Here is a 24,707-nt window from a genome sequence, read left to right as displayed (position 1 = left end):
GTGTCTGTGCCTAATTCTAGTCCGTCGTGCCGCCTTTCCCCAGCCCACATGCCGGGGCTGCTGGCCACAGCCCCACGCCGCCGCGTGCCCCCGAACCCCTCTGACCGCTCCCGGCCCGCACACAAGCAAGTTATCTTCCTGCACTGCGACCATCGGCGGTGTAAGCAAAGTTTTCTTTTACAACCAATACGCTTCCGTGCCTAACTCTACCCCATCGTGGAAAATACCCAACCTTGCAGTCCGGGCTACTGGCCATAGCCTCAGACTGCCGCTCGGCCCCGACATGCGCGACTTCCGCCCAAGTCGGAGGACTTTGAGCACGCTGCAGAGTGACTTTCCTGACTCGTGGCAGAGCGAATCGGTAGCCTGATCAACTACCGATTATTCCTCCCCATCACCGAGCACTTATCCCCGACGTACCCTTCCCCTGCATGCCCGGTTCATCTGTGGACTCACTGGCCCGGTTTCTTGCCAGTTGAAGCAACTCGTTGCAACTATGTAAGCAGCCTTTACAACCTGCGTCGCGGCCACCAGAGGTGTAAGTAAAAACTATTTTTTGCAACCAATACGCTGTCTCGCCTCTCCATCCACCAGCCCGCCTGACGTTTGTTTAATTAACCAGCATTTCCCTCAGTCGGCTCTACCCGGCCGAGACACCAGGGACCAGTTGAACCCCATGCATTCCTAAGGGGACTTTCAGGCACCAGGTCAACCCAATCCATTCCTATGGGGGCATCCAGGGGACAATGTCAACCTGCATGTCAACACCAGTGAAGCCTCTGGGGACTTTCTGGCACCAGGTCAACCCCATGCATTGGAATGGGGACTTACAGGCACCATGTCAACCCCATACATATCCTCCCAGGCAGCACTGGGTCCCTGCTCGCGCCACTCTTTCTGAAAGTTGAAAATTTTAGACCACTGAAGACTTTTCTGATATGGCTCATGCAGCATTTACCCATCCCTCAGCCTCACCCCCTGCCCCCCAACCCCACAACTCCCTCCTGCCCCTGTGCCTTTACTACTCATTCCCCCCTTCCCCCTCCCTTGGTTCCACCACTTTCCTTGTTGAACCCGTTCCTTACCCCAGTGATTTCATCTGTCACAATACCAGCAGCTGCATCAGCTGCATGTCTCTGCCTCCAGATATGAAGAGAAAAGGGAAGAAGAGAGCTGCTGTCTTCAACCCTGCAGGTTGCCTGAAAGGTGCAAGATGCTGGATGTCACGATGCACATGTGACTTGCACTGCTGTTGAAGCTTTAGGACTTAACTCCAGGGCCATGGGGTGGGTTGGCTCTGAGAGATGGGGCAGATGGTTTCCCACTCATCCTGCCACCAGGGAAGGAGGTAGAAAGGCTCAATCATTATTTGGTTTTCTTCCTCCCCATTTGACCCTTTCAAACACTATGCCATGAGTCACCCATCACCTGTGGTGTGCTATGCCTCCCCATCCCTGATGACTCTGTTGTCTTCAGAAACCCTGGTCCATCCTTCTTCAGGTTTTTCTTTGGCCAGCTCCTAAACATTTCCTTAACCATACTGGTCCAGTTCCCCACATTTCCTTTGCATCATGATGCGTTCTACCTCTTGGAGACACAAGTAAGTTTGTAGCCTAGATGCATAGCTTGTAACAGACTGCCATGTCCGGGTGGCCCATGAAGTCCCTGGAGGCCAAAAAAAAATCCTTTTACCCCGATTCATGGGCAGGCTTCCCTTCTTGCCCACCTTGCCTTGATATAAAATGGTTAGTTCAGATGTGGGAGGCTTCCCTAGTTTTAACTGACTGAGGAGCTGGTGTTTGTGCTCTGCACCTTACCAGCTAATTGCATGGCTCCGACCTGGCCCTACACCATGCCCCAAACCACGAAGGTGTCATCTTTATTGATGTTCTCCCTGCACACATACAGTCCTGCTCTGTGCCTCACCCCCTTGGTATCTCCCTCAACCAGTCCATTGACAGCCACACCCTCCGTCTCTCATGTGCCCCCTCTCCTGGGCTGCCAGACCCCTCAACTCTCTGAGTCAATCTTTGGCTGTCAGCCCTTACTCACCCATGGCGCTGCTTCCTCTAATAACATATGCCCCTTCTGCAGGCTCAAGCCCTTTCAGGCCTTTCCCTGGGCTCCATTCTGAATCTCACTGGTACCCTATGCTCATGGGCCCTCCAGCCCTGCTGGGAACTGCCCTAACTGTGGTCAGAATATTGTTGGAGGGCTCACTTTCTGCCCCATTTCTACACCATGTGTGCATGCACTGACAAGCCTGGTCAGCGTGCTGCATCTCCTCTGCCCAGGATTTAGGGAATACCTCCCCCCTGGTTTCGTAGATGTTGAGGAGGACACAACACAGCAATGATCAGATGTATCAGGTTCTCTTCATCCGCCTCAAGATGTACATTGAGTGCCTGCCAGCACACCCCGAGGCAGCCAAAGGTGCACTCCACTGCTATGCAGCACCTGCTCGGGCAATAGTTGAAATGCTCCTTCCAGTCATCCAGCTGTCCTCCACAGGGCTTCATCATCCAGGGCTAGGTGGGGCTAAGCCAGGTCACCAATGATGACATCATCAAGTATGAAATTGGGGAGCCTGGGCACATAGCATCTGCTCCCCATCAGGTTCAGGAGTGGGGATCTGTGGAAGACACAGGCACTGTTGGTGCTGCCTACCCAGCCAGCAAAGATGTGGATGAAGGGGCCCTGATTGTTGATAACAGCATGCAGGACAACTGAGAAGTAGCCCTACTGGTTGAGGAATGGCTGGGCAATGGGGATGTGGGTGTTAACCAGGGCTCCCATGTGGTTGGGGAAGCCCATGGTTAAAAGCCAGAAACAACCTCATGCAGGTTGACAAGGCAAAGAAATCGATTCACCAGGATGTTCTGGATGACCAGGGCAACCTCCCAGGTGGCATCTCTGGCCATGGACCTGCCCACACCAAACTGGTTGGCAACATAGCAGAGACTGGAAGGGATGACTAGCTTCAAGCCAGTAATGACAACCCATTTCTCTAGAGTGAGTGTTGGCCACAATGGTGTTCTAGGATGCAATGTGAGAGGCCACCTAGGTGACAACATCCATGAAGATGGCCTAGTGCATGCAGATCTCAAACTAGTCAGGTCTTGGGTGCATCCAGACACTGCTCTCAAGTCTGAAAGTGGTGTAGGAGCACCCTAGCATACATGGCATCCAGGATAGCCTTATCTTCACCAACCATGAGAAAGTCAGAGGCAGAGTTGAGGAGGCTTGCTGGGCATGGAGGTGGGGTGACAAGACTCAGGACCACCAGCTGCATGCTTGTGAGGATAAGGCTGCATTGCAGGGATACCCGTTGTCTCATCAGGTCCAGCTGGGCATGTGTGATGTCCTGCAGTCCCTGGCAAATCCCACAGGGTGATCAGCAGGACCCGCGGTTGCTTTTGTATCCCTGCTTGTGCGTGGGACGTCAGACACCAGGATGTGGTGAGGGATGACCAAGACACACAGCAGGGAGACTCTGACAACAGCAGAAGCTTATGCATGTGCTTGTCCTGGCTGTCAGGATGCATCCCAATGTGTATTTTGGGAAGAGAGCCTTCCCCACACAGCACAACGGGACAGGATGCATATGAGATCTATCTGACAGCAGTCTCCTTCTCTCTGCAGAGCCCCCAACTCGAGGGAATCCCAGGTAGTGAGGCTGTGTCTTCCCCACTGGCACGGTTCCCCTCCCCTCCTATAGTGTGATTTTTACCAGCCGTCAGCAGGCTCTTGTTCCTGGCTCCCGGGCTCTTCCCCCACAGACAGTTCCTCCCCACCCAGGGGAAGCCCAGGGAAAGGGACTGCACTGCCAGTCAGAACTGGTGAGGAAGCCAGGCGGGGATTAGTCAGTGCAACTGGGCAGGCTGTCTATGGGGCCATCCTTGCTGGGTCCCTGGCTCTCTCTTGGCAAAGAACCGCCGCAACCCAGGGGATGTCTGGGCGGTGGCCTGTTCCATTGGCTGGAATCAGTGAGGAAGCCAGGAAGGGTTCCCCTCCGCCCCTGAGAATGATTTGCCAGCTGCAAGCAGACTCTGCCTCCTGGATCCCAGGCTCTCTCTCTACCCCACCCCACACAAAGGGGAGCCCAGGGAGGAGGACTGCTCCTCCAGGCCAAACTAGCAGAGCAGCTGTGCAGGGATTAGTCACTCTTCCTCTCTCTGTCTCCCAACACCACGTGCAACTGTGAAGGCTGTCTGCAAGACCATCCTCTTCCAAGACTCAGGTGGTCCGAGGGAGAGGCAGGACTGGAAAAGGCATTGACAGCTGACAAGGGAGCCAGCCCAGGCACTGGGGCAGGCCCAAAGACAAACTCTGTTGGTTCCAGGCTAGAGCAGAGTCCTTTGCAAAAGCACATGGTACGTGGGTAGAAGTGCCAGAAAATTGAATTACGCCCCTGCCATAAACTGTATGCAAGCTTGTTAAGGCGCTTTGTCTTTATGTGCCTTCGTCCAACAGCTGATTTAACAACAGCTACTTTATTTTTGTGCACACAGCCATTTAAAAATGGATCTGCAGCCATGTATGTTTGTTAGGTGATGGTTAATTGTGCAAAAATGTAACTTCTGTAAGCTCCCAGTGTTTGTGAAGGGTCAGAAATGGGTGGTCAGATGTGGAATCAGGGTGCAGAGGCAGAGAAATATTATTATAATTCTTACTGTTATTATTGTCTGTGTTTTTTACAGCAGCAAAAGATAAAACATTTTCCTTCTTTTAACAAAAAAATAAATTTACTATACCCAACAACCTATTATATTTAACATGAAAACACCTCTGTCTCCCACACACACACACACAAATTCACCTATTTCCCCATTTGAAACCTAATTTAACACAACATATTCTTCACATGTGGGGAGTGCAAAAATTAAACAAAAATCAACCCCCCCCAAAAAGCTTTCCCTTCCCTGATTCCTCTTGTTCCCTTAGTGTCGCTTTACCTTATTCAGCCTACTTTTACAATGTCTCTAATTGCTGCTTCGACATGTCTATGCACAATCAAATCTCTCCAGTTCCAAATCACTTTTTTAAGACAAATGAGCCGTTTTCGTCCTCTCCTTGCATGCACGTTTCCAGGTTGTGGGAACTCGCCCCAGTGCACCATCTCATGTGTCACAGTCCATAACTACACCAGCGTCTCAAGAAGGCATCCCACTCTGGTCCATTCCCTCTTAACATGACATTCCCAGACATGCCTCTGAGATCCTTCCTCTGCACAGTTAGCCTTGGGCTCTTCATTTCACTCTCTGGTCTCCAAGTCTCCTTCGGTGCTGAACTAGAAGGATTTGGTGCACCATCTGCCATTCCAAATCTTTCTGCTCTTCCAACAAGTCCACCTTAAAAGTGTCACACACATCCATTTTGATCTCTCCTCATTCAGGTGTCCCACCAGAGTGAGGTGGTCCTTTGACCGGACAAGTACGGATCCTGCTTGCTGCCGGTTCTATTTATTCTCGAACACCTCCAAGACGGCATAAAATGCTGGCAGTTGTAATGCTAAAGGTTTTGTGCTTGGGTATGTGCCCACTCCCTGTCTTCTCCACACAGTCCCTCACGTGATGTCTGATAAAACATGGTTTGGGATTTACCTCCCACTACCAAGGTGCAAGAAAAGCTGATATGTTTTGCAAAGATAAGCAAGAAGATGTCTGGAAAACCCCATCACTCATGCCCCTGTGTGCTATACAGCACCTCTCTCACCAGGAATTGCCAATCCTTCACTTCTCTGATTTCACTTTCAGTGAGCCATCCCATCCCCTCCTCTCTTCTTCAGAGTCTGCCCCAACTCTCCCTGCTCTTGAGGTACTCGCCGCCTGTTGTACCCTTTCCTCCTCCTCTCCTTTCTCCTGCACCTATCCAACCAGAGCAACTCCTCACGTCCTGGCACTGCTCTCCTTCACCACCTTTGCTTCTGTTTTTTCCTGCTCAAACTCCTCCTCTATTCCCTCACACCTTTCTTCCTCTTGTTTTTCCTCCTGCTTTCAATACGCTTCCAAAGGAGAAGCAGAACAGGCACAGGCTGCACCTCGTTCAGCCTGTTACCTCTTTTCACCCAGAAAAGGGACTCCCGCGCAGAGCTTCCTTCAAAACCCCCCAGCACAGGGTCCTTGCTGTACAGCATTATGTAGGAGCAATGCCTCAGGTGTGACAATCCCCGCTCCTGAGTATTAGGAAAAAGCTGTTGATTGTGGTGAACCCTCTCAAAAGGGAAGGGCTTGGGAATCATCTGCTATGAAAAAGGCTTCAGCCCCTGGCTTGCTTCTGTTTTGCAGCTCTGGAGAGAACATGGAGACACAACACAGGGACCCAACATGCTCAGTTCTGGGGCTTTAGTACAAAGGAATCCATTGCAGAGAATGGGATCATGGGAAGGAGGGCAGGGGAAGCAACTGGCACCTGGTGGTGCAGAGTTGAGGAGAGAGGCTAAAAAGCAAAAGCTGCTAAACTCGGCTCAGGCGGTGACAGCAGGAGCAACAGCAGCTTGCAGACACCCGATGAGCATGAGCAGGTCTGGGAGAGGGGTCATGGTGGTGGTGAGGAAAGACAAGGTCAGGGCAGAGAGCAAGAAATGCTTTGCCAACCTTTAACGCTCTTCTCCCTGAAACTCAAGAGCCTCACCAGGACCCTGGGACCAGCATGGAGGACAGAGCACAGGTCAGTCTCCGAGTGTAATATGGAGTCAGTAGTCTTGGGAGGGAACCCTAAAGTTAGTGCACTTCTCCCCCAGGACCACTGATTGCTCACAAAGAATGATGGAGAATGTATCTGGTCTAAGGCTGATGCAAAGATAATAACTCAGAGGTTCCCCCAACATCTGGGCTAACCTCTGCCTCAGGTATTTCTTCCTAGCCTCCACCCAAAAATCAAACTTTTCACATCAACTTCTAGATGTTGTGAGCTCTGTGGTGCCCTAAACAGGCTGAGGGCAGGGTGAACTCTTCCTGCACTCTTCCCAGGATGAAGCTGCCTGGCGGCATGCAACTACTGGTGGGTGCAAAACATACAGACATCCCCAAGTCCATCCTGCACTGCTGGCAGATTTATGGATGCTCCTGGGTGTGGGTGCACTGGTGCTTTTCCAGCTGGGAGAAGAGAGTGAAGCTTTGCCCACACTCTGAGCACTAATGTGGCTTCTTCCTTATGTGGATTTGCTGGTGCCGGGTCAGGTGGGAAGACTGCGTGAAGCTTTTTCCACACTGAAGACACTGAAATGGCCTTACCCCTGTGTGCCTGCGCTGGTGCTGGGCCAAGTTGGAGGCTTCCGTGAAACTCTTTGTACACTTAGGGCACTGAAATGGCTTCTCCCCTGTATGGGTTCGCTGGTGCCGGGTCAGGTGAGAAGAGAGGGTGTAGCTCTTCCCACACTCTTTGCACTGATATGGCTTCTCGCCCGTGTGAATGCGCTGATGCTGGACCAGCTGGAAGTTCCAGATGAAGCTCTTCCCACACTCAGAGCACTGATGTGGCTTCTCCCCTGTGTGGATGTGCCGGTGCTGGGCTAGGTGGGAAGAGAAGGTGAAGCTCTTCCCACACTCTTTGCACTGATATGGCTTCTCCCCTGTGTGAATATGCTGGTGCTGGGCCAGCTGGGAGGACCAGATGAAGCTCTTCCCACACTCAGAGCACCGATGTGGCTTTTCCTCTGTGTGGACATGCCGGTGCTGGGCCAGGTGGCAGGAGCGAATGAAGCTCTTCCCACAATCAGGGCACTGATGTGGCTTCTCCCCTTTGTGGATAAGCTGGTGCCGGGCCAGGTGGGAGGCTTGGGTGAAGCCCTTCCCACACTCAGGGCACTGATGTGACTTCTCCCCCGTGTGGCTGCGCTGGTGCCGAGCCAGGTGGGAGCTCTGGGTGAAGCCCTTCCCACACTCAGGGCACTGATGTGGCTTTTCGCCTGCTTGGATGTGTGGGTGCTGGGCAAGTTGGGAGGCTTCAGTGAAGCTCTTCCCACACTCAGGGCACTGATGTGGTTTCTTCTCCATGTGGATTTCCTGGTGCCGGGATAGGTGGGAGACTTGGGTGAAGCTCTTCCCACATTCAGGGCACTGATGTGGTTTCTCCCCTGTGTGGATGCGCTGGTGGTAGAACAGACTGGAGGAGTGTGTGAAGCGCTTCCCACATGCAGAGCACTCATGTGGCTTCTCCCCCGTGTGGATGCGCTGGTGCCCAGCCAGGCTTGAGGAGCGGGTGAAGATCTTCCCACACACAGAGCACTGATATGGCTTCTCCCCGGTGCAGATGAGCTGATGCAGAGCCAGCTTGGACATCTGGCTGAAGCTCTTCTCACGCTTGGTGCAGTGGGATGGCTGCTCCCCGCTGTGCACACAGTGGTGACAGGACAGCTCTTCACTGCCGGTGAAGTTCGTCCTGCACTGGATTGTCTTCCTTCCTGAGTGGATGTGCTGGTGCTGCGATGGGCAACTGAAGGTTTCCCGGCACTCAGAGGTCAGCTCGGCCCTCTCCCTGAGCTTGGTGGTAAGCTCCAGCTTCTCCCTCAGGCCCACCGTAGTAGCAGAGTTTGGATGAAATCTCTCTCCCTGGTGAATCTCTCTTTTTGGATATTTCCTCTCTCTCAGCCTATCAAATTCTTCCCTGTAACCTTGGCTCTTGCTCAGCTTCATCTCTGCTCCACTCTCACACCCAAGAGGAGTCAGTACCTTGTTCAACAACATGTTTTCCATCTGGTTTTGGGACCTGCCTGCCCTCTTATGCCAATGGTCCTTCTTGGGACTTGGGGGGTCCCTCCTTCTTAATCTACTTAGGGACATCTGTGGTGGCTGCAGATCTACCAGCCCTTCTTCTGGGGGCTGCTCCTCAGCTCTGCTCAGCATCAAGGAAGGTCCTGGGTGGAAAAAACAACTCTGGATTAGCCCTGCCTTGCCACAAAAGGAGAAAAGCTGCTGTTCCCTGAGGTGGGATGCACCTCAGAGAAGGGCTGGAGCTTGGTACTTGTATTTACTTAAGAAAGTAAGCTCTTTTTTCTAGCACCCCAAGTGCTGGGGGAGAGGGAGGGAAGGTCCATATAAAATCCTACTGTTCTGCAACTTGGAGGACTTGTGTCACAGCTCTGAGCCCCATCACCTCAGAGTCCTCTGGAAGAATCACGTGAGGGATGTGTATTAGGACAGTACCTGAATGATTTCATGCACTAAGCGGCTGAGCATGAGATCAGAAGTGTTTGCTTAAAGGAAGAATGAGGCTAAGGGCTGCTCTATACCACAGCACCGATGGGTGACGGAGATGATACCGAGCACTCCACCTGATGGGGCTGGCATGCTCCAGCAGCCACAGTGCATTTGTGAGACTGCTCAGGGCTCGTCCCCAGTGCTCACACTTGATGCACAGCTGTCCGGAGAGCAGCATCTGGGAAAAAGTGTGAACAGCCTTATGATGGAGATCAGGAAGCTGTCAGCAGACATGAATGTTTAGGGAGCATGGCCTTACCTAGGACTAGATGCTTCAGAGGTACAGACATTAACCTACATGTAGACTTTGTGCCGAGTCCCAAGGCTTCTGACACACACGGTCACAGACATGACACAGAAAGAGGGAGATTTTGGTGCAAACCATAAAATGACTCACTTCTCTCAGCCAACACAAAAGCTTGTGAATCCCAACCACCACATAGAGCTATTTTATGCAGGCTGAGACCTTTATTAAATACTTTCTGGGTACCACATTTGCGTAACCAGAAGAAACAAGGGAGAGCCCCAGCCTGCCTCTTGTCCAACAAAAATGACAACACAGAGCTTTGGCCAAACACTCTGATTTCTACGGGGGACCACAAATCCTATCATGCCCTGGTAAGAGGGTGTTAGCTACCATGGGCTGGGAAATCAACTCTTGCACTGCTAAGTGAAGATAGAAAAAGAAAGATAAAGATAATCTTATCCCAGGGGAACCAGGCCTGTGCCTAAAAATCAAGACAGGAAACTTGACTGTCCTCTAACAGGAGAAAAAAGGATTCTGGGAATGGAAACAACCCCTAGCTGGACATATTAGAGAACAAGCAATTGGAGGTTAGTATCCCCGAGTGGCAGCACAGGGCAGGTCTGCAGTTTCCAGGTCCCCGCCTCACTTTGGGTATTGAGCATTTCTGAGAGCGGAGTCAGGTGGAAGGGTCTGCAACAACTCACCTGGCAAGAGGTCTTCAGCTTTTGAGTTTTCCACATGGTTCTCATCATCACAAACCCAGAGCTCCACGTCTCCTTGCTCGATGCGGCAGATTAAGTCAGGTGTCGGACCTTGATATCCTGTTTGGGGCAGTAGTTAAAGAGAGTTTGTGACTGAGTACTGGATGGAGAAGAACCAACGCGGATTTGGGGATTGGATCGAATGAACTCAAGGATCCTACCAGGGCCTTGAAGGAAAAGGGAGGGTGGACATGTAGGATAAAAGAGAAAGCACTGCAGGGAAAAGCCTTCAATAGATGGTCCTTGTCACTCACGCAGTGGAAGGACAGGGTAACAGGGAGCCTATGGCTCTTGTTACTTTGAAAGGGAAAACAGCAGTAAACAGCATTCAGGCAGCCTAATAAAGGGGACCTACAAGGGAATAGGAAGCCAAATGGTGGGCCTATGCCCTTGCTCTATGGCAACACTGTTACCACACCATGCTTTAATACTTCCTTTTGGAATTACTAAAGCATGTTACAGTAACCGCTCATACTGGGCCCTCACATGGTTATTTGTAGCTGCTATTCTGCAGTAGCGATACGCTATGACAGGGGAGCATGCCGCTATGGTGAAGTACCTGTTGGTCACGTGTAGACACCCGTGGATGCTACATCATCATACAGTATTGCGACTGTGCCGTAGCACCACCTGTAGACACACCCAAAGTGGCAACTGCTGTGCTAGCTACCCAGCAATAGTATGGCGGGACACAGTCTATTGAAGCAGTAGAGCTACAGCGACAGGAAACAGGGCAGCAACAGGCTGCCCATTAGAACAGGGGAGAGGCAGCTGCACCAGGGCTAATAAGACACCTGCCCAGAAGTGGTCAGGGCAGGAGTGAGATAAAAGCCAGGTCCTGAGCAAGGGCAGGCAGTCTGGCCCTGCAAGTTGCAGAAGAAAGAGCTCCATGACAGGGTGGCTAATAGGGACTGCCTGGCTGACAGGAGAGGCCTTGAGACTGAAAACTAGATGCTTACCGCCCAGGGAAGTAGGGTCTAGTATGGAGGACAGCAGCACAGTTAAGCCAGGAAGTGGATGATTATGTTGGAACCTAGTGGGGGACAGTTTTCTGTCATAGCCAGAGGACTTGTGGATAGAGGAGGTTCAGGCCAGGGAAAGTGAGAGCAGAGGAGCGAGAGACTGGAGCACAGTGCCCATTATGGGCAAAACCACAGCCTAAGTGGTGTGGGGACAAGGGCCAGGAGCCTGTAGCCCAGAGACCCAGGTGAAAGAGGTGACAACCAAGGTCAGAGATTCGGACTCGATGATCTACTGAGGTCCCTTCCGACCCTAACATCTATGAATCTATGAACCCGTAGCTGGTGAGGGGTGAACACTGGGGCCAGGCCGCCAGAACAAGCAGCAAGGGGCAGAGCCCAAAGAGACTGAAGTGACAGGGCAGGAACCCAGGAGCTGGGCCTGGCGGGGCTGGCCTTGGTAGCAAGGGGCCAGTGAGAGGAAACCGGGAAGGCCAAGGCCCTGGCAAGGGTGGGGAGGCCTAGAATGGTCAGACATTGGCTCGAGGGATAATTTCCACACCTAACTGTGAGTCAGTAACACCTGTGAGGCATGGACGCAGCCCTAAGAGAGGCTCAGAGGCCGTGATTAGCCCATAACGCAAAAGGTGTCCTGGGAGACATGTATGGGCTGGGAAGGCCAGCTAAATTCAAGGACTGGAGTGAATCCAACAGGGTCAAAGGGGATCTGCTGGCACAGGCCAACACGGAGCTCCCTCTAGGGCCCTGGGGCAGCCTCCCTTCCACACTGCACTAAGAACATCAAGACGTGGCAGTGCAGGGAGGGTCCCCAGAGCCAGAGCAGGACAGGAGCCAAGTAGCCTCCCTGGCTTCCCCAGGAACACAAGTTCCTTAAGAGATGGTCCTGGGAAACAAAGCACCGACCACGCAGAAGTATAAAAAGGATACGCAACTAACAGGGTGCATTTATAACGTGCGCTTTACCGTGCAGTTGACTAATTATCTCCACAGTGAAGTGCAATTGTCCACACGTGCCCCAGTACTGGAGCACAGTAAGTTAACTCCGCTGTAAGACAGTGCTGTTGGGGAGAGTGGAGTAAGTAACTGCACTGGATTCCACGTGTAGATAGTTACAGGGGCTATCTAGGGTACAAGGTGCTAAAGTGGGGGGGCTGCCTGCCTCCTAGCCACATGGCTTCTCAGGTTCTGCACCCTCACATGCCAGCAAGCTCCTCTGCCACCAAACACTGCCACACAGAGCCCAGGGCTGGTCCCAATGCCCACTGTCAGCTCAGGTCTGCTCTGCAATGGCTCAAGCTGCTGTGGTCCCAGTTGCACATGTAGTTGCTGTACCTGGGGGAAGTTAACACCAGCATGAACAGCTCCAGAGTTTATTGCGTTGCATTAATTTCACGTGTAGATGACCCGTGGTCACCAGGGACAGAGGTGGAGATGCAGTGATCTGTGATGTAATCGAAAGCAGAAAAATAAAGGTTTTACTATTTTCAAGGTACCAAAATTAATAGAAATTGGACATTGATGAATGCATAACATCATAATAGCTCTGTGATTTCAGATATCTTTGTATCTTAATGAGTTTATCCTTGTACCTTTGTATCATAAATGAGTTTATCCCCAGGGAAGGTTTATGGTGAGAAGCTGTGGCAATGAAAAAAGTCCATGACAGATGGCTGACAATTAAACTTCTCTTTTTTCCTGGGGAAAGGGGTAGTTCATTAACGGGACCCAGGAAAGGATGTTTTTATAAGAACTCAAGCTGCAACTACAGCAACGGTCCTATCCGGGGGTAGGATCATCCCACAAGGGGACATGAGTAGACAGGTTTGCAAGTACTGCTGGGGTTGAAACTAAGATCCTTGGAGTCAAGGATATGGACAAAAGGTGGCAGAAGGAGACACATTTTACAGCATATGAAGTCCCATGATGTAGAAATGGTCTACATGGCCTTTGATAAAGTAGAAAAAGCATCTGAGCACTTCCCTGAGGAAACTCTTTGGGTGAAATAGAGGGGGAAGAAAGCACCAGCAGAGCAAATTGGCCTAGTAAAAGCCAAGTACCACAAACCTTCACTGAAGCCAGAATAAGCCCCTGTATTAGACATCTTCTGGAAATGAAAACTGGTTTTTAACTAGGTCATGCACCTATCCCACTTATTTTTAATGACAGTGATGAGCATCTGATATGCAGCAGATTTTAGGAGGACAAGAAAACTTTTGTGAATGGCAGAGTGGGCTTGAGAGCACATAACTCAAAGTAAATACCACAAAGCCAGAGGCTTTGATCTATGGAGATGAAGATGTCAGGAAGGAATGTAGACAGAAGCTTCCAGCAAGTCCTTGTGAGAAGTACCCAGGTCCCATCACGGGTACATACATCACTAGAGAAGGAGTTGAGAAAACACTTAATCCATCTGTTGTAGCAGCAGAGGCTGATTAGGACTTCCATTAACTTCTGCTGGGTGGTAACCAACGGAGGAGAAGGAGGGTTTAGATAGCACCAGACTGAGCATCCTAGGATTTGCTGCCTGTGTTTGGATAGGACACCTAAGGCAAGAGCAGGAGGAAATCAGAATAATTCTCCAAAGAGTTATTATTCCTCAAAGTGAATTTGTATAGCCAATGAATTGGAGAGGATAGGGACGCGCTGAGAAGGCAAAAGGATCATCTTACCAAGAATCTGCTGAAAATGGAAGCACCAGGAGTTAAACAATTGGGGAAGAGGTAAATGAAGATGAAAGGATCAGATGGAACAGGATATTATAAATACGAAATACAAGAGCCTCATCACTGACAGAGCAGTGGGAAGGAAGTGGATTTAAACTACCAGGCAAAAGTCCAGGAGGATCTGAGAGTTGAAAAACAGGAAGATGGCAACAAAATTCAGAGCTCACAGTTCCAGGGAGAAGCAAGAGACTGAGCTTTACCCAGGGAAAGTAGAGCTTGGTAATTCCTCAGCATCAGGTCCCGGTAAAGCTCCTTGTCTTCCTCTTCCAGCAGCTCCCACTCCTTCCGTGTGAAGTACACTGCCATGTCCTCAAAGGCCTCCCGGAGCTGCAGTCACAAGCATTACACTATCAGCATCTTCTCTTCCAGCTGCCTCCAGCCCCCACAGCCCTGATCTGTACTTACTCTGCGATACAAAGATTTGGGTCTTAGCCGTCTTAGTGGAGAATGGCTCGTGCCACCCCCATGGATGTCAGCCCACATGGCCCGTCTCCTCCACAGTCCCCATCTCTACCATTCTCATTTAGGGTCTTTACTTGTTTTCCTCTCCCAGCATCATCTCTCCTCCCATGGTTCTCTCTTCCCTGCCTCCTTTCTTGATCTTTAGCATATAAAACACGTTCTACTTGATAGTCTGCCCTGTGCAAATCCTCTCACTGTATCTCATTAAATGAGTTGGGCTCACAAAGTCCTATTGTATGCATCTCTGATTCAGTTAGTTTGTAAGGTGCAAACGTATCCTTCCGTCTACCTCACTTTGGATTAAGAGTGATGTCTAGCAACCAGGTGCACTGCTCACTCCTCCCAAACTACCTGACCATGAAGCTGCTTTGTCACTGGCTGTGCTGGAGAAATCCTGCTGGCATCAGCTAAAGTGACCCTCTATGCTCCACAGTCTGAGCCATGTTCAAGGCAATTTGCTGGGGTCAGCTGTAGGGACCACTGCACCATGCTCCCTGGTGCTGGCTGGGTATTGCCCAGTCCCCAGAAGGGCTCTTCCTTGGTTCTTCCTGTCTTTAAAGCTTCTATCTGAGCACTCCTCAGAAGCACCTTAAGGAACGTTTCCAGAGGAGAGAGCTCTGGCTCCACGGATCCTGACCCAGCCTTCCAGTGTCAGCACCCCTGGCTACCTGCACTGGGGAGCCAGCTCCAGCTAACGCCAACTTGGTGCCGTTGTAGCTGCTGTCACCAGTGAAGCCTCCTCCTTTCGCTATTTAGGTCTCTCCACTCCCCGTATTTTTCCTGCACCACTGGCTCCTTCTGGTCTCTGCCCGAGCTGCAGTCCCAGCCCCGACTGAAGCTGGTGTCTGCTCACCTTCTGCTTTGGGAGTTTGTCCTGCCCCTTGTGCAGTTGGCCTGGATCAGGTGTCAGGGAGCCGCCTTCCCCTAGTCTCCCTGGGGGAGTCCCCTGTAGTTCCAGGTTTCCAGGCCCTTCATCACAAGGTTCCTCCTCAGCTCTGCTCGGGGTCCCTGCACCTGCTGAGTGGGGAAGAGAATGCACAAGTTAGCCCGGGTGCTGCCAGCACGGGGAAAACCCTGCTGTTCACCTGTACCTGCCTGGGAATAAGGCAGCCAGGGGCCTAAAGGGAGGGGGAAGGCAAATACAAGGTCTGTCTGCTCCAAGGTGTGTGAAAGACTTCCAGGGCACTGGGAAAATGCAAAAACCCGGCCTCTTGGAGCACTGACCCCATCAAAATGTTCTGGCAAAGAGATTTTCCTTTGATGGATGATGCCTCCTGCTACTAGAAAAGGTGCAAACATGGCTCCTTACCTGCTCCTGGACAAGGGCCTGCTCTGGGGCACCAGCCTTCATGAGCTGACCACTCCCAAGTCTCCTCTGTTTTCAGGCAATCTGCAGGAGGACACAGGCCTGGGGTAAGTGTACCAGCCAAACCTCATTGGGCAAACTCATGTCCCCGACACCTGCACCAGCCCTGTTCTGGGCACAGAGGGTCACCGGGGCATGAAAAAGGGCTGAGCAGACCCCCGATTGTTAGGACACCCATTACACCATTGATGTGACCACTGCAGCACCACGGGGATCACCCACGCTCAGGGATCTTTCTGCTGGGTGCTGCACACATGCAGTGAGAAAGCTCGGGGCCCTCAGCCTGGTGCTGCCCAGCCACGCAGGTCAGAGCCCTGTCCCACCCCAGCCACGTGGTCACAAATGCTGTGGCCTCTCACGGCCTCTCAGGGACAGAGATTTGAGCCTCTCGCCCCTAATGCAGGACAGTCACTCCGGCCCCCAGACCCAGGCCCTGCCCTGCATCCAGTGCTTTACCTGGGTCCTGCTGGGGCAGAAGCTCCTTCCTGGGGACCCAAAGGGGCTCGTCCTGAGGCTCGGCGGTTTCATCCTGTCCTGCCTCCTTCAGGGGCATGGCCACACGAAGGGCCTGTTGCTGAGCCAGCCAGGATTTGAGATGTTTCCACAATGCCGCAGTGGGCACCATCTTGTCTGAGGACATTTCCTCAACCTCGACATGCACGGGGACCTGGGGACAAGGCAAATGCGTTACAGTGCCCAGGGACTGGGAGAGAGCCGGGGGAGGGAGCGTCCCCAGACACATGGAGATGGGGACGGCGCCTGGAGCTTGTCCTCCTCCGCTCGCCCCACACGAAACCCCTCAGCCAGGACCACTGCCTCGGCGCAGGGCTCCCGCTGCATGCCCGCTCCCAGCTCCGCATCTCCCGGGGCAGGATGGCCAGGAACTGCCCCAGCACCGCCAGCTCCAGGATGTGCTCCTCGGTGCGGCGCTGGGGCTCCAGCCAGCGCTGGCACAGCTCCCGCAGGCGGCTGCAACCCCGCGGCCCCTCGCCCTCCTGGGAGCAGCACCCGGGGCGTGAGGGCACCAGGTCTCTGCTGGGGGGGTCGTGCCTGGTGCTGGTGCCAGCCGGGGGGTCCCTGGGCCGTGCTGGTGCTGGTCAGAGGGCCTCAGGTGGTGGCCCCAGCTCAACAGCCGCCGCCTCTTCCCGGGGGAGCTCAGCCCCCTGCCCGCTCATGCCCGGGGCCTCCTGTGTGCGGGGAAGTGGACCGTGCACGTCGTGCCCTGTGACGGCAGAGCCAGGACCAGCCAGCACGGCCCGGCCCGGCCCGGCCCCGCCGCCTCCTCCCCGCACGCCCCGCTCCCCACCCCGGGACGCGCTCGGGCGGGGCCGGTCCCGCAGTCCCGGCTGCTCCGGAAGGGAAGCGGCGCCCGCACCCCGCGCAGCACCGGGCCGGGAGCGGGGGAGGCGGGGCCAGGCCGGACCCGCCCCCTCCTGCTTGTATCCGTGTGCGTGCGCCTGTGTGTGCGTGCGTGCGTGCGTGTGCGCCTGTGCACCGGTGTGTGCACGCACCTGTTTGTGCCCTTGCACTTATAAATGCATACACTTGTGTGTCCGTGCATGTGTGTGAACCTGTGTATACCAGTGTCTGCGCGGGTTTGCACGCCTGTGTATATCCACGTGCGTCTGTGCGTATCTTTATGTGCACGTGCACCTGTGCTTATCCCTCCGTGTCCGTGTATGTGTGCACGCACGTGTGCATTTGCACCTGTGCGTGTGTACACCTGAGGGTGCATGTGCCCGTGTCTGTTTTTGTGTGTGTGTGTTTGTGTGTCTACACCTCTGGGTTCATGTACGTGTGAATGTGTGTGCACCTGTGCCTGTGTACGCCTGTAGGTGTCTGCGGATGTGTGTGCAGGCATGCATGTGCATGTGTATTCGTGTGTGTGTTCAGGCGCAGGTGTGTGCATGTATGTTCACTTGTGAGTGTGTGCCTGTGTGTCTGTGCATGTGTGCATGGATGTGCACTGGTGTGTGCAGGCCTGTGTGTGATGTTGCTGGCTGTAGGGGCAGAGCAGGGGGCACCCAGAGAGAGATACCGGGCAGACCCGCGCCCACCAGCCCTGCTGGTCTCAGTGACTCCCGACTCTCTGGCCCCCGCACTCCCATCCTAACAGTGTCTTCACTAAGTGGCTCATTCAGCAGATCAAGGTGGAGGGGGCTAGAGGGCTTGCCGGGGAAGCATCCCTGGAAGGATCCTGGGTACAAATGTAATTGTTGGTGGTGTTTTGGGAGCCAGCGCATTCCCTGCGCCCGGTGCCAGGGTTGAGTGGGGCTGTGGAGACGTGTGGGTCCTGTGTCTCCCGTCACATGATAACACCTGTGAGACGCAGCCAAGAGGCCACCTGTGAGCGGTAGGAGCACAAGAGGTGGGGTGAGGTCTCCCCGGGTGCAGACAGTGGCTGTTGGCCTGGGACCAGCACCAGCTTTGTCCTTGGACTCAAAGGGAAAATGCCATGTCCCTCCCTGGAGGGAATGGGGCAGCTCTGAAGGGGGAGTGCAAAGGGGACCCAGGGACTGTAACAGGGGAAGGCAGGTGTGGCAGGGCAGGGGGATTGCTGACTTGAAATGTTCTCCATTAAACTCTAATTGCGGCTAATATTGCCCCATTTTCTGACCCAGACCTGTCCAAATATCCCCATGAAGTTGGGTAGAAACTGAGCACACCCAGGCAAGTTCCCCAGCCCCAGGGGACCCTTTCCTTCCACTGAGAGCCTGCTGCAGGGCAGGATTAGCTCCGTAGGGGTGGGAGCAAAAAAGAGCCCTCTCCTGCTCACCATAACCAGGGGCAGGGGCCGTGCCCAGCTCCCATACACACATACATGCCAGATGCCACGCCAGCAGTGTCCACTCCAGGACTGCTTCACATGTGGCTTCTGGTCTGGCTGGTCCAAAGTGAGCACTTTGTAGAGCGTGGCGGGTGTAACCTACACCCGCTGAGTGTCACTGATCCCCTTCCCCTGCCTAATTTGCTGCTCTGTGTTGTCCTCGCATCCTCTGCTCCCTGCTTGAACTGCTGCTCTGCCTTCTGCTCCCTACTCTACCTGCTGCTGAGCTGCCCATCCCCTTCCATGTCTGCTGTGTGCCACAAACAGACGCTGCCTGTGCCACTTATGGCACCCATGCAACAGGTTGGGCAACCCTCTTCTAATCCATCTCCATCCCCTCATCCCTGTGCTCCTCTCTCTCCATCACTTCCAACCCAGCTGCTGTTTCTCTATTACTTTGTCCCCCTGTTCCTCCCTACCACTGCCTCCTACCCTGATCTTCATAATCCACAGGCTCATCCTCTTCTTACCTCGAAATCCACCTTCCTTCTCCACATCCAAAACCTCCTCGCCCTCTTCCTCCACATCCACGGGCCCAACCTTGCTCCTCAAAATCCATATGCTCATATATGATCATTCTGGCAAAAAAACAGAGAGAAAACTCCTGCTATGGCAACACTGCCGTCCTCAGGGCAGAGGTCAGACTGGGCGATCTTACAGACGCTAGAGGCCATCGACTGGATAAGTCTGTTGTAGGGTGGCCATCATAGAGGACAGTCCAGGTTTTCTGCAGGATCATGTCCTGGGTTCTTCCTTCTTACTCACAGTCCAGTGAGTCTGTCCCCAAGCCACAGGGAAGATTATAAATGCCCCCAACTCCTCCTGCTTTGATCATGCAAAGCCAGAGAAGAGAGGAGTACACCATGGCACCCTGGTTCTCCACTCATGCTCAGGAGGAGGAGGAGAGCCTGACTAGGGCTGCAATTGGGGCTGGCGCCTCTACCCGGAGCAACAGCTGGGGCCTGGCGCTCTCAGGTCTCGGAGATAGTCTGGATGTGGCTCTTCAAGCCCTAGCAACAACCTAGGCCTGGCAACTCAGGCCTTTGCAACGGTCTGAGCCTGGTGCCTTGGTCCTTAACGACGGTTGGGCCCGATCTCTCAGGCCTTAGTAACGACTGGGGATGGAGTCAGTGGCCCTTTGGGTTGCTTGGGGCCTGACACCTCAGACCTTAGCAACGGCCAGCTGAACCGGACTGTCCTCTATGACGGCCACCCTAGTGGGGGCCCTTCGGGGACTGGGGACGGGGGAGCTGCCTTCTGGCCCCGGCCCCAGCAGGGCAGGGAGTGGCTCCACGGCAGAAGCGTGGGGTGGAGCAGGGCTCTGGGTTGCTGGAGGTGAGACACCATGGGAGGGGTGGGCTGGGGCAGGGGGTTGGTGGAGATGCTCGGGGCCGCAGTCAAGCTGCCCCTCTCTGTGCTTTCTTCCCCCAGGCTGAACCCCTGCCCCACCTCTGCCCCTGCATGGGCGCCGGCCCCAAATTTAGGCATCAAGTCCTGCAGTTTGGAGGTGAAAGGAGTCTGGCATGGCGGGGTATCCACACACCTGGGCTCTCTGGGTGGGGAGTGGGAGCTGGCAATGAGCATGCAGAAGATGGGCTGGGACACCTGGGTCCATTCCTGGTGGCTCTAGCCCGTGACTGTCCCTGCAGGTCTGTGTCTGGAGCCCCTAGGACCACACCTCCATGGGGAAGCTGCCCCAGCGTGGCACCTGCATCAGGTCCTGCCAGCCCACGCCCCTGCCAGGTGAGTTAGGGGAGGGGAAACCCAGGAAGCCTGATAAGTCCAGCCAGGGTGGACCCCTCCCCTCTGCTCACAGGTGGCGCTGGGATCCCCAACCTGGGCATGGCCCTGGCCAGCCACCACGGTACCTGGCTGATGCTGAGTGGGGTGGACTGAGAGCAGGGCGGGGGGCGCAATGTCATCTGATGGGGTTGATGTGATTCCCCCTCACCCCCGCTCTCCCTGGGACAACAGACACATCTCTGAATTGTGCCAAGGTAACCTGGACATTTTGTGATAACAAGGAATAATTGTGAATGGAGTCTGATAGCAAGGAATAATTGTAGCACTACTAATTGTGCGAATGGAGTCTAAATCCTACAGTTCCCTCTTTCTCCTGGGTTCAGGTTGATTTTGTTCCAAGGACCCTGTCTTACCACCCACCATCCCCCACCTTCCTTGCGGGGAGCCCCTTACCCAGACCATCAAGGTATCTTCTTCTCAATTCTTGCCCTTTATTCACCACTTTCCCCCTCCAGCTGCCCTCCCTTCATTTCCACTCATCCTCTGCCCTGCCTCAAGCAGGACTGAGGTAGGAAAAGCATCGTCCATGTCATGCAGAGGCAATAAATCCCTCGGGACCCAGGGACTGGGACTGAATTGGGTTCATGTGATAATATCCATGGGTTAAATTGTGGAGGTTTCACATTGAATTTCCATGCTTCATTTTACCTTTCTTGTATACTCTTGTATGGGGAAAGAATGGGTTAAGGTTAATATGACTTACACCTGGGAGCAAAGATGGGGCAGCTGAGCTGCTGGGGAAGGAGCCATTAAGAATACAATGTGGTGATTTGCCTATGAAGACACAGCAAAGGAGTGCTGAATAGGAGCCTTCAGCACCTGGAGAGTCCTGCTGTCTCTGGCACACTCAGGAGAGACATGAGTGTGAGACTGGCTTGGAAGAGACTCTCTGGGGCAGAAGGGGGAAAACCGAAGGCAGACTGAGGAGCTGGGTCTGTGCTTGATTGGAGTTCTGCCTGGGATTTTTCCTGGGGTCAGGACGGGAGGACTCTGCCTGCTGCCCTGTAGGTCACTGATCCCTGATGGACAAAGACCTCCTGCTTTCCTGCACTGTAGGGGATGGTGAGTGGCCAGAACTAGTCTCCAAGACAGGTAAAGTCCCACTGCAGGAATGGAGCCAGAAGAGAGTCCCTGAGGGTTTTGGGGGGGAGGGCACAGAGGGGGGACTGCAACTGGAAGGTCTGGGACAGAGTCCAAAAGGCCAGAGCTCCCTGTCTGTAGTGGCAATGCCTGGGCTCACTTCAAGGGCAGCTCAAGCAGAATATTTTTGAGGTTTGGCACCCAAGAGAAAGGTTTGGGTGGTCTGTGACACCAGATAGTGGCAGCAAGCATGGGGCAGGGATGTGTGCAGCTGAGCCCCGCTGGGTCCCCTCAGGACAGCCAGCTTGGGGGTGCATGGAGGGTCTGTGCAGCATGGCTCAGCAGCAGATCTTTGCGGTTTGCAGTAGAGTCTCCTCTTTTCTGCTGCCTGACTGGGACACTGAGGGGGACAATCCCTGGGACCAAGAGTCCATGTGCAGGTTAATCCCCAAGGGCTCTTTCCTGGTGCAGGTCTCTGGGACTGGGAAGGGCACATGTGGGTAGGGCACAGGGCTGGGCATCTGGTCTGGGGCTGGGAAAGACATGGGCAGATGGGGTGGGGAGACCCCCAGGATCTCGGGGCGGTGACACAGTGGGAATGTGGTAGAGCCATAATCCGCTCCCTGCAGGCACTGGGTTTTACACCTCTGAGCTCTGCTTACTCGGATGAGGCTTCGAGTTTTGACCCAACCTAAAATTCACTACAGAACGTGAGCATAGTGCATTGACCTAACCCTTCACCTCCAGATTTGGGAGCACTTGGAATTGGACCTCTTGTTCTTACAGGGCACCCACAGGCTGGTCCTGCTCTGGGGCCCATCCAAACCAAACGGATTAGCAGGGCTTTCCCTCTTCCAACAGCACAGGGACTAATCTCTGGGTTTCCTTCTCCACCTAGCTCATGCCAGGATGCTGAGCAGAGCTAAACAGCAGCCTCCGGAAGAAGAGATGTCACACCTGGAACTGATTTCAGCCAGAAACCAGCTCCCTGTACAATGGGGACAGAGAACAGCTGAGCCCCAGGAGAGCCCTGTGTTCAGGGAAGGGTTCAATGTGCAGAGAGACTCAAGAGGCCATGAGGGCAGCATGCAGAGTGAGGAGGAGCTGTATATATGCACAGAGTGTGGTGAGAGCTTTAGGGGCCAACAGAAGCTCAGCATGCACGTGGGGGCCCACAGGAGGGAGACGGCTTACCTCTGTACTCAGTGTGGGAAGAGTTTCGCCTGCCTGTCCCACCTGCTAGTCCACATGTGCCTCCACACTGGGGAGAAGCCATACCAGTGCACCGAGTGTGGGAAGAGCTTTAACCAAATGTCCCACCTACAAGCCCACCAGCTCGTGCACACAGGGGAGAAGCCGTACTGCTGCCCTGAGTGCAGGGAGAGCTTTATTCAACTCTCTGATCTCCGAGTCCACCAGCGCATCCACACCGGGGAGAATCTATTTCTCTGCAGCGAGTGTGGGAAGAGCTTTAGCCAACTGTCCTACCTTCAAGTCCATGAACGAAAGCACGCTGGGGAGATGCCATACCATTGCAACGACTGTGGGAAGAGCTTTAGGTACTTGTCCAACTTCCAAGTGCACCAGCGTGTCCACACTGGGGAGAAGCCTTACCGCTGTGCTGAGTGCGGGAAGAGCTTTAACCTCTCGTCCCACCTCCGAATGCATCAGCGCACGCACACAGGAGAGAAGCCATTTCAGTGTGCTGAGTGTGGGAAGACTTTTCGCCACCCGTCCAACCTCCGAGTTCACCGGCGCATTCACACCGGGGAGACGCCGTACCTCTGCGTCCATTGTGGGAAGAGCTTCAAGCAGAGCTCTACTCGCAACAGGCACCAGCGAACCCACAAACAAGACCCTCATCACTGACACAGCAGTTCCTGCCAGTTCTCCCCTCTCTTCCTCCCGACATCCTGTTCTGTGACGTGGAGATGGGGAAAGGCCCCCAACTTTGCATTCCCCGGGTGCTGGGTTTGCATGGCTCTGGGGAGGGAGAAAAGTGTCCTCCCAGAAGTCTCTTCAATGGGCCACATTTGGGGTTACAGGCTCCAGTGAGGGCAGAGACAAGTGGGTTTAGGCCTGTGCCTCAAGGACCCTGGTTTGTCCCAGGCTGTGCTAAGGGCACCCTTTGGTATTACTTGGGGTGAGAACAGAAGAGTATTTTGCATTTTGTTATGGTTCTTTGGAGTTACTATGCTGCTTGTTTTTGGGAGTGGGGAGGAATTAAGTGGGCTTTCTAGGGAGGGGGGCTTGATGTCTGCAGTCCCTCTGAAGGAGGCAGGGTGAGGTGATGGGAGTGGGGTGAGGGGGATTAGTATAGGGGTGGGGGTTGTTGAGGGCTCACTTGTCAGGGTGAGAGTGGTGTTTGGGAGGCCTAGGTGGGTTAGTGGAAGGGTTTCCTTGTGGAAAGGGGGGAGCTGCAGTTCTTGAGAGCTCAAGAAATCCTGTTGTTTGGTTGTTTCTTGTAATTTGCCCTGAGCCTCCTGGATAGGGCAGGATGGACATCCTGCCCTAAATAAATACATGAGAATACTCATCCGAGGCTGGGTGTTTCCTGGCTCTAGCTCCCACAGAAAAACAGCTTCCTCTGCATGATGGTTGCTCCTGGTGCAGTGATGATGGTGGTGGCCCCTCACGTGGACCAGCCTATGCCAGCAGGGAGTAGCTGCAGCTGTGTCCACACCAGGTACTCTGGAGCAGCTGTGTGGGCTGGGACACTTCATATTATGGGACATTTCCTATTCCCAATATTGCCAAACCCAACATGCCAAAAATCATGAGATGAGCTCTTAAAAAAAAATCATGAGATGCTATTTTTGAAGTGTGTGTGGTGGTGGTTGGTGGGGGGGGGGGGGGGCGTGTTATTTGTGAAGGTGTTGGGAACTGTGGGTGCGTGCATGGGGTATGGAGCCCAGGGAGGAAAGGTCCCTGCACACCCTGGCAGGAAGCAGCGTACTGTGGGTCAGGAGTGAGGGGCAGCAGCAGGGCTGGTGGGTGGGGGAGTTGTGGCTTGGGAGTGAGGAGCAGGCAGACAGAGGTGCACACAGAGACACAGAAAGACGCACACAGACAGCACCCAGCTGGTAAATGGAGGGAAAGGGGACTACAGAGACTAGGTATTGGATTCCACTAGTAGGGATTCCACTACCTAGCTAGTCTTACCTAGCTAGTATTCCCATACTAAAATGACCCATTCTGTTCCCTGTTGTGCGATTCCCTCTACCTAGGCATTTTTCTGACTCCACGGGATGCTCACTA

The 24,707-nt window shown here is 53.8% G+C and overlaps 2 protein-coding genes across 5 annotated transcripts; one reads left to right on the top strand and one right to left on the bottom strand.

Annotated features, from left to right (window-relative positions):
- Positions 1 to 4,655: 4,655 nt before the first annotated feature.
- On the bottom strand, positions 4,656 to 17,039 carry LOC102563956 (zinc finger protein 345). The gene is made up of 6 exons (XM_059718425.1): positions 16,196 to 17,039; positions 15,683 to 15,763; positions 15,227 to 15,390; positions 14,112 to 14,238; positions 10,152 to 10,268; positions 4,656 to 8,857 (listed from the first exon to the last, which is right to left on the bottom strand). Exons 1-6 carry the CDS (start codon positions 16,479 to 16,481, stop codon positions 7,137 to 7,139), a joined length of 2,496 nt encoding a protein of 831 aa, XP_059574408.1. The 5' UTR covers positions 16,482 to 17,039; the 3' UTR covers positions 4,656 to 7,136.
- Positions 17,040 to 17,313: 274 nt separating this feature from the next.
- On the top strand, positions 17,314 to 23,987 carry LOC102560915 (zinc finger protein 239). 4 transcript variants are annotated; one of them, XM_019482491.2, is made up of 4 exons: positions 17,314 to 17,366; positions 19,998 to 20,073; positions 20,216 to 20,309; positions 22,348 to 23,987. In XM_019482491.2, exons 3-4 carry the CDS (start codon positions 20,249 to 20,251, stop codon positions 23,316 to 23,318), a joined length of 1,032 nt encoding a protein of 343 aa, XP_019338036.1. In that variant the 5' UTR covers positions 17,314 to 17,366; positions 19,998 to 20,073; positions 20,216 to 20,248; the 3' UTR covers positions 23,319 to 23,987. The 4 variants fall into 4 exon arrangements, with proteins under 4 accessions (XP_019338036.1, XP_019338035.1, XP_014463424.1 ...); XM_019482490.2 differs by lacking the exons at positions 17,314 to 17,366; positions 19,998 to 20,073; positions 20,216 to 20,309 and adding an exon at positions 20,393 to 20,563; XM_014607938.3 differs by lacking the exons at positions 17,314 to 17,366; positions 19,998 to 20,073; positions 20,216 to 20,309 and adding an exon at positions 21,126 to 21,431.
- The last annotated feature ends 720 nt before the right edge of the window (positions 23,988 to 24,707 follow it).

This window comes from Alligator mississippiensis, chromosome 15 (assembly GCF_030867095.1).
Source record: "Alligator mississippiensis isolate rAllMis1 chromosome 15, rAllMis1, whole genome shotgun sequence".
In the NCBI taxonomy this organism is placed as follows: Eukaryota; Metazoa; Chordata; order Crocodylia; family Alligatoridae; genus Alligator; species Alligator mississippiensis.
The sequence above is the reverse complement of the archived record's forward strand: the minus strand, read 5'-3'. Positions and strand labels throughout refer to the sequence as shown.